We start from the raw sequence: 9,190 nt of genomic DNA, 5'->3' as shown, positions 1-9,190 counted from the left end.
TGAACGCGCCACGTTGTGCTGTAGGGCGAAAGATGCTACAACTAGCTAGCCTGTTAGCAAGTGCTCTGCAGACTGATATTATCACACATCGGAAATATTTGGTATTATCTTTAGCTGGCTAACTAGTTAACTGTCAATGACGGGCAAAATCATGTATTTTCTCATGTACTTGCTAGTTTGTGATATGACTGCCTGTCTCCCATCTAATGAGTGAAAGCTGTAACTAGCTAGCTAAATTAGCTAAGAGCTAGCTACATGTTTCTCAGCTCTGCAGATAAATTACTCGCTACTTTAGCTAAGCTTTTAGTTGTCCAGGATATTAACATATCTGCAAGTTCAACCAAAATAATACGTTTAGATTTAATACAGACATTTCATATTTTCTTTAGCTTTCTAAGTATAAATATAGCTAGCTATAAGTGTGGTGTAAACTTGCCTCAAGTCTTGATGTAAATCATAACATTGCTCCAATGTTGTACTTGTAACTTCTTCACTTTGGCATCTTCTCTCTGCAGATGAGGTTGGAGCCCTAGTGTTTGACATAGGCTCTTACACAGTGAGAGCCGGGTATGCTGGAGAAGATTGTCCCAAGGTAAGCGCCCAAGTGTAGTGACCTTATTATTAACTATCTTCCTTTGCGTATTAATTATAGTATAGTACGAGTCAACATTTTGGATACCTACTCATTCAAGGGTTTTTCTTTATTTTTACTATTTTTCTATATTGTAGATTAATCGTTAAGACATCAACTATGGAATCATGTAGTAACCAAAAAAAGTGTTAAACAAATCTAAATATATTTTAGATTCTTCAAATAGCCACCCTTTGCCTTGATGACAGCTTTGCCTATATTGTTATTTCAATAAATATGTAAACCTTTTTTTTTTACAGTGGGCAATCTGTGTCTTATTTTATTAAAAGCCTAATTTCCAATTTTCTCTCCGTTTGATATGAATATGACTTGGCCTATAAGCCACACTCTCGGTTTTATGCATGCCGGATTTCTCCCTCAGCGCAATTTCATGATCAAACAATGAATGAAGCCTAGAACTCCGTTAGATGGCTCAGAATCTTAAAAAAAAAAAAAAATATATATATATCTTAAAAACATGACAGGCCTAAAGTAATAATGAGAAAGATGGAAGGAACAATAGCAAGATAAAACAATCTAATGACAAATTTTAACAAACCTTGGTTTGTTATAAGACAGACAGCCTAATCCTATGAATGGAAATATCATAAAGGCGTTAAAACAAATGAAAGTTATGAGTATTAGAGAGAGAAACGACGCATAGCCTGTCGTTGACCATGGCCTATTTCCATTAGAGCCCAACCAAGTTATAATTTTTGTTTGTTTGTCCGATGTTGATTTCTTACATTGTGAGTTTAACAATAATGACTCTTGAAAATGGCCACAAGTGGTCAGATAAGCATGAGATTACCTTTTTTCCCATTCTATTTAGGGAATATCAGTTATCGGTGGAATTATCAGTTTATACCGATATCGTTTTTTTTTAAGGCCAATATCTGCTGATTTAGTTTAAAAAAAAATAATTAGTAATGACATTTTTTATTATTTTTTTAAAAGTTTTTTATATATGTATTTTTTTATATCAGTGAAACGATATCAGCCGTGCTCTAATTTCCACATTATTTTAGACGTGTGCAACCTACCCACAACGCATAGTATCCTAGCTCTAATAAGAGAGGAGGAAGAATGTGAATCAGTGTATAATTATCCAGTTGTGAGGACAGCAGAGTTGATCTGCAGTCCATGATGATTTACACCCCTATCACATGACAGCCAGCGAGGCTTGTTGACTGTGTCACTCGCTCCATCTACGCGCTTCGGCGCACACACACACACGCACTACCTCAGATAGGCCTACACACCTCTTTTGTTCTGCAGCTACACCAGAGTCGAATAGCCTACTAGAAAAGGTTTGGCTCCAATATATTTAGTCATTGTCATGATTCCTCGCGTCCCTCCTGTAGTATGCAAGCTCGTGCTAGGGGCAAAAAAATATATTTTATTTTCGGATAACATTGTCTAGAGGGCGATTTTTATATGTACAGAATCATGATAGGACAAAAGTTGACATCACCCAACCCTAAAATACACGTTTATTGGTGCCCGTAGGCCGACTTCCCCACGGTGATGGGCGTGACCCTGGACAGGGAGGATGGTAGCACCCCGATGGAGACGGACGGCGGGGACAAGGGCAAGCAGGGCACCAACTACTTCATCGACACCAACCAGCTGAGGGTGGCCCGCGAGAATATGGAGGTCATGTCACCGCTCAAAAACGGCATGAGTGAGTCTCTCTCCCCCGTCATGTGATCATGGACAATGTGGAAGTTGTATTGACAGCATTCTGCCCGGATGAAATAAAAGCCAATGCTGTGACATGGCATGCAGAGCGTATAGGCCGAACAGGTAGTGGGAATGCCAGATAATGCCTTCAATATCTAGGACAATGCACAATGTTTTGTGAAGAGGATCCTTGTCTGGACTTTCACTGACCTGAGAATCTTCCTGCGAGATTAACACAAACGGCAGTATTGACATGTCCGGAAGTTTTGCCTTTCTGAAATTGTCTATACTTTACCACTAACAATATACTTTATTGTCCATTTAAACATTGACATTTGTTTTGTGAAGCCAGCATATAAACACACAGAAAAACAACACGTTGACATGTTCAACAGTCAACACAGTGATTTGGAAGTTAATGGAGAGGATGGTCTCTGTTAGAAAAGAGAAATGATGGTTGGTCATTGGTCAGACTGAGAACCATCATGGATGATCTATTGGGTGTCTTTCTCCTGAACTGTCCATGGTGTTTATTTGATGCCCTATTTAAAACATTGTTATTTATTTTTTATGACAATGCCATTTCTGACTTTTCTGCTTACGTGATCCTGACTTTAATGTGAATTCAGTACGTGGGCTATTTTAGAGGAAAGTGTGACAAAGATCTTAATAGACTCTGAGCAGCACTATATATCAGAGAGCTCCTTGGAGTGCTGCCCTGGATTAGAATTCACACATTGCGCTTAAATTAGCCAAGTTCATCAGTCTATTTTCTCCAGTATCCGACCTAGCAATAGAGATGAAAGATGTAGGTTAATATAATGTAGTTGTGTGAGGAGACGTAAGTATACCTTTTTTAAAGGTCGAGTCAGCGATATGACGTAGATGCACAATGTAAACAGCACAGTGGGTCAATTTCCGCAACAACAAAGAGCGTTGGAGCGCGAGGCTAAACTTCCACGCTGTTTTTGTCACGTACCTACCATTCTAACAGTGTGAAGCAAACCCATGTGCAGTTACTGTATGGGTGTGAAGTCTTGCATCTCGCTCATCTCAAAATCTGCGGTGGTGCTCGTGGCGACGCCATGTTTGCTGTTAAGTATTAACTATTCAACAGTACCAGGCTTTATTGCAGGTGACCTGCATGACTTGCCCAAAGAGAGAGGACTGGACACCCCTCAGAGCCTGGTTCCTCTCTAGGCTTCTACCTCGGTTCCTGCCTTTCTAGGGAGTTTTTCCTAGCCACTGTGCTTCTACATCTGCATTGCTTTCTGTTTGGGGTTTTAGGCTGGGTTTCTGTATAACACTTTATGACATCGGCTGATGTGAAAAGGGCTTTATAAATACATTTGATTTGATTTTGATCATTTTCTATGGGTATTTTATACAAGGAAAACTACCTTGGCCCAACCCCTTGCCTACGTGATTTCTTGTGGGGAAATTTGCACTGGTTACCATGACATCCTCTAACTCGGTACATTGGTATTTTTGTTTGTTTTGTTATCTGTGTAGTCGAGGACTGGGACAGCTTCCAGGCCATTCTAGACCACACCTATAAGATGCACTTCAAGTCAGAACCCAGCATCCATCCTGTACTCATGTCAGAAGCCTCGGTGAGTAGGCCTCGCCTTCCGTTTTGGCATTTAGATCACACGCAGACTTAATAGTACATAGGTTTCATGATCAACTCATTCAGTATGTCGCGAGCCCAATGTACGTTGGAATGAGTGCACACCGACAGCCAGTAGTACACACCGACAGCCAGTAGTGCACACCGACAGCCAGTAGTGCACACCGACAGCCAGTAGTGCACACCGACAGCCAGTAGTGCACACCGACAGCCAGTAGTGCACACCGACAGCCAGTAGTGCACACCGACAGCCAGTAGTGCACACCGACAGCCAGTAGTGCACACCGACAGCCAGTAGTGCACACCGACAGCCAGTAGTGCACACCGACAGCCAGTAGTGCACACCGACAGCCAGTAGTGCACACCGACAGCCAGTAGTGCACACCGACAGACAGTAGTGCACACCGACAGCCAGTAGTGCACACCGACAGCCAGTAGTGCACACCGACAGCCACACCGACAGCCACACCGACAGCGAGTAGTGCACACCGACAGCGAGTAGTGCACACCGACAGCGAGTAGTGCACACCGACAGCCAGTAGTGCACACTGACAGCCACACCGAAAGCCAGTAGTGTACACCGACAGCCTGTAATGCCCTCAATGTCCGCAAGGGGATCAGCCATGATTTTTGAATGAAAACTAACCACTGTGGAGTTACTATATTTTACAGTATAATATTTGGTTTTCTGTAGTATTCAGCCTATGGGGTCCTGCTGGTTCATTGTACACTGATATCTGGCATTAGGCACCAAACAAAGAAAATGCTCTGAAACAGAAGGTATTATCTGTACTTGTTCAACAAGAAACGCTAGTTCATGTTTCACTTTCAAAATGTTTTGCTATGGTGTGCCTTGTAAAAACAAAAATTGAAAAAAGAGGGTCGTCATGGTTTTCTCTTCCGTTTCCCCTTTTTTCTCTTATCTCTGCAGTGGAACACACGAGCCAAGCGGGAGAAGCTGACCGAGCTGATGTTTGAGCATTACAACATTCCTGCCTTCTTCCTGTGCAAAACGGCGGTGCTGTCTTCGTATCCTTACACAGTGAATTTAAATAATATAGGGATGTTGTCGGAAGGCTAATGAAGTGGTGGCTCGATGGCGCGTCACTGTAACAAAACACTAGTCAAATGACACGAGCCATCTGCTGTTTAATCACCCCAAAATCTGTTTTCTTTGAATTGTTTTATTTATTTAACCACTTTAGTCTCCTAAAAAAATAAAAACTCAAACATTCTCAGTAGTTGTTTGCTAATAGTGATTGTTTGCTAATTGTTCGGCCTAAAACAATCATCTCTGTAGAAACGCCCCTTTTGTTCCCTTAACTCTGAGTGTCTCAGCTTTGCCAATGGACGATCCACAGGGTTGGTGTTAGACAGCGGAGCCACACACACCACAGCCATTCCAGTGCACGACGGTTACGTGCTTCAGCAAGGTCAATTGTCCAGCTCTCTCATCGCACTCTTTTCTATTTTAGTTTGCCTGGATTTTATTATCCACATCATGTACAAGTCTTAAAAGTGATGGATAAACTCTGACCAGTATGAGTGATGGAGGGGCGCGTTGGGGTCGTCTGAGGGGCGCGTTGGGGTCGTCTGAGGGGCGCGTTGGGGTCGTCTGAGGGGCGCGTTGGGGTCGTCTGAGGGGCGCGTTGGGGGTCGTCTGAGGGGCGCGTTGGGGGTCGTCTGAGGGGCGCGTTGGGGGTCGTCTGAGGAGGGGCGCGTTGGGGGTCGTCTGAGGAGGGGCGCGTTGGGGGTCGTCTGAGGAGGGGCGCGTTGGGGGTCGTCTGAGGGGGGGCGCGTTGGGGGTCGTCTGAGGGGGGGCGCGTTGGGGGTCGTCTGAGGGGGGGCGCGTTGGGGGTCGTCTGAGGGGGGGCGCGTTGGGGGTCGTCTGAGGGGGGGCGCGTTGGGGGTCGTCTGAGGGGGGGCGCGTTGGGGGTCGTCTGAGGAGGGGCGCGTTGGGGGTCGTCTGAGGAGGGGCGCGTTGGGGGTCGTCTGAGGAGGGGCGCGTTGGGGGTCGTCTGAGGAGGGGCGCGTTGGGGGTCGTCTGAGGAGGGGCGCGTTGGGGGTCGTCTGAGGAGGGGCGCGTTGGGGGTCGTCTGAGGAGGGGCGCGTTGGGGGTCGTCTGAGGAGGGGCGCGTTGGGGGTCGTCTGAGGAGGGGCGCGTTGGGGGTCGTCTGAGGAGGGGCGCGTTGGGGGTCGTCTGAGGAGGGGCGCGTTGGGGGTCGTCTGAGGAGGGGCGCGTTGGGGGTCGTCTGAGGAGGGGCGCGTTGGGGGTCGTCTGAGGAGGGGCGCGTTGGGGGTCGTCTGAGGAGGGGCGCGTTGGGGGTCGTCTGAGGAGGGGCGCGTTGGGGGTCGTCTGAGGAGGGGCGCGTTGGGGGTCGTCTGAGGAGGGGCGCGTTGGGGGTCGTCTGAGGAGGGGCGCGTTGGGGGTCGTCTGAGGAGGGGCGCGTTGGGGGTCGTCTGAGGAGGGGCGCGTTGGGGGTCGTCTGAGGAGGGGCGCGTTTGGGGTCGTCTGAGGAGGGGCGCGTTTGGGGTCGTCTGAGGAGCGGCGCGTTTGGGGTCGTCTGAGGAGCACAATGACACAATGCCTCCATTCAGAATAGTGCAAAGTCGATTCAGTGTTCTTGGCCTGTGTATGTCATAGTTGTTATAAGCCTTCATAATAGGTGTCTAAATGATTGGAAGGGAAAAGCGTTTTGATGTTCTGATCAATTATCCTTTCCTCAACTATCCAAGTGACACGTTTTTATGTTCTTTTATTTCAGGCATCGTCAAGTCTCCCCTTGCTGGAGACTTTATGAGCATGCAATGTAGAGAGCTATTTCAAGAGTTAAATGTTGAAATAGTCCCTCCTTACATGATTGCATCAAAGGTGAGACCTGCTAAAGTAAGTCAAAACTGCTCATTTCAGAGATTCCACATCTCACTTTTTGGTGCTATTGCTCACGTTATGGTGGTGGGGCATTTGTAAGTATAGAACTTAGATATTAAAAAGAATAAAAATAAAAATATTCAGATTGTCTCATGTATTTCCCTTCATCCACTACGTTTTAGTTTCATTAATCACTTTTGTCATAGTGTAACATATTCAAAGGGGGATTTTATATTGGGTTTGTTTGAGAATCTGCATGTAATATTAATTTTGTCTAGATTTGTGCTTTGTAATTTTATGTTTGGCCAATAACAATTAATACAGAGATGCTCTAACTCTGGTATTTTGTTCCCGTACATTGCATGCATGAGCATCGAATTGACATGCGCTATAAATTGGGATAGATGGAATCCGTTTAATCAAGTCTTCACCAAAAGTCCTACATTGATGAAGGAATTTCAATTAAGGCCAATTTCTATTGTCCTATACTTGTATTCAAATTAATTCAAATGAGCATGTCGCACAGCGTGCTTGAAAAAGTCATAATCTACAAAACGTAAAGCAAGGAAATATCTATCATTTAATAAGCTCTGGAAGGAAGAAACCATTTTAGCACGAAAGAAGAAACCATGATAGGAACCATACTTCACAGGAATCCCATCCTTCTTTCATGCCTTGATTTTTCATATCACAAAATGTGCCGTTGTTCTGAGATGGTCTTCACCATCACCCGTCAGACTCTGAGATGTGATTTCTCTGAATTAATCAGGAATTCCTCAGATTCCGACCTCAAAACGCTGTTTGCCTTTTATCCCTGGCTCTCTTTTATTTTTGATCTCTTCCTCCTCCTCTAGCCTGGTCCCAGATCTGTTGGTGCTGTCTCGCCAACTCCTGCTGTCATTTTCATTGACGGCACAAGCAGATCTAGAACCAGGGTACTTGTCCGTTATGACAATGTGACTGCAGATCTAGAACCAGGGTACTTCTCCACTATGACAACGTCACTGCAGATCTAGAACCAGGGTACTTGTCCACTATGACAACGTCACTGCAGATCTAGAACCAGGCTACTTGTCCACTATGACAACGTCACTGCAGATCTAGAACCAGGGTACTTGTCCGTTGTGACAACGTCCCTGCTGACCTTGTGTTTCTCACTGTAGGATGCTGTACGTGATGGAACCCCAGCCAGCTGGAAGAAGAAGGAGAAACTACCTCAAGTCACCCGGTCCTGGCACAACTACATGTGTAATGTAAGCAGCTTTGTGTTCTAATCATAAAACAGAAAGTCCTAAACAGTCCAACGTAGGTGGTCGGTGCTCCATCACCATAACATATAGATGTGTGATGTTAACCGGTCTTCATCATTTCACATTTTCCTAATGTGAAATATTCGTTACTGTACTGCTAGAACAATTTATTTCATTTTTTTTTTTGTCCCCCTGCCTCCAGACTGTGATTCAGGATTTCCAAGCGTCCGTGCTGCAGGTTTCAGACTCGCCGTACGATGAACAGTGAGTCCGCCATACTCCCGTTCTATCATGTCACAATAACCACCACAGAATAGTTCTCTCCCTTTTCTAAGGGTTCATTTTCATTGTGTTGAAATGTAATCCTCCTACAGAGTTGCAGCCCAGATGCCCACGGTTCACTACGAGCTGCCCAATGGATACAACTGTGACTTTGGGGCAGAGAGGCTGAAGATTCCAGAAGGCCTTTTTGACCCTTCCAATGCCAAGGTAAGAATCGCTTGAATGCCAAAATGCATCAATCATTCTCTTTGACCGGACCTGTCTGAAATGTGGTGTTCTTGGAATGTTCCGGTTCTCCTCCACAGGGTCTGTCTGGCAACACTATGTTGGGAGTCGGCCACGTGGTGACCACCAGTGTGGGAATGTGTGACATCGATATTCGGCCGGTAGGTGCCCACATTAAAGACCTATCACGTTACTTGTTTTGGCTGCCATGGTTACTAGGCCTGTGTATTTTGTGATTGATACGTGATCTATTACTGTTATTCGGAATTACAGTGCCTTGCGAAAGTATTCGGCCCCCTTGAACTTTGCGACCTTTTGCCACATTTCAGGCTTCAAACATAAAGATATAAAACTGTATTTTTTTGTGAAGAATCAACAACAAGTGGGACACAATCATGAAGTGGAACGACATTTATTGGATATTTCTAACTTTTTTAACAAATCAAAGACTGAAAAATTGGGCATGCAAAATTATTCAGCCCCTTTAATTTCAGTGCAGCGAACTCTCTCCAGAAATTCAGTGAGGATCTCTGAATGATCCAATGTTGACCTAAATGACTAATGATGATAAATACAATCCACCTGTGTGTAATCAAGTCTCCGTATAAATGCACCTG

General features: G+C 45.1%; 1 protein-coding gene across 6 annotated transcripts in view; it reads left to right on the top strand.

Moving 5' to 3' along the window:
- LOC110532571 (actin-like protein 6A) overlaps nucleotides 1-9,190 on the top strand; it is a 758,238-nt gene that overhangs the window by 376 nt on the left and 748,672 nt on the right. For 3 of the 6 annotated variants that reach the window (XM_090240343.1, XM_090240310.1, XM_036937204.2), the window contains exons 2-11: nucleotides 516-592; nucleotides 2,141-2,315; nucleotides 3,827-3,927; nucleotides 4,876-4,973; nucleotides 5,283-5,377; nucleotides 6,710-6,816; nucleotides 7,980-8,069; nucleotides 8,269-8,330; nucleotides 8,441-8,555; nucleotides 8,654-8,734. In XM_090240343.1, the coding sequence (XP_090096469.1) occupies nucleotides 516-592; nucleotides 2,141-2,315; nucleotides 3,827-3,927; nucleotides 4,876-4,973; nucleotides 5,283-5,377; nucleotides 6,710-6,816; nucleotides 7,980-8,069; nucleotides 8,269-8,330; nucleotides 8,441-8,555; nucleotides 8,654-8,734 (1,001 nt within the window). Of the gene's footprint in view, nucleotides 1-515; nucleotides 593-2,140; nucleotides 2,316-3,826; nucleotides 3,928-4,875; nucleotides 4,974-5,282; nucleotides 5,378-6,709; nucleotides 6,832-7,979; nucleotides 8,070-8,268; nucleotides 8,331-8,440; nucleotides 8,556-8,653; nucleotides 8,735-9,190 lie in introns of all 6 variants that reach the window. The other 3 variants (XM_090240249.1, XM_090240192.1, XM_036937135.2) reach the window with 1 other exon arrangement.

This window comes from Oncorhynchus mykiss, chromosome 1, assembly GCF_057628025.1.
Source record: "Oncorhynchus mykiss isolate SJ-2025 chromosome 1, ASM5762802v1, whole genome shotgun sequence".
Classification (NCBI taxonomy): domain Eukaryota; kingdom Metazoa; phylum Chordata; class Actinopteri; order Salmoniformes; family Salmonidae; genus Oncorhynchus; species Oncorhynchus mykiss.
The sequence above is the reverse complement of the archived record's forward strand: the minus strand, read 5'-3'. Positions and strand labels throughout refer to the sequence as shown.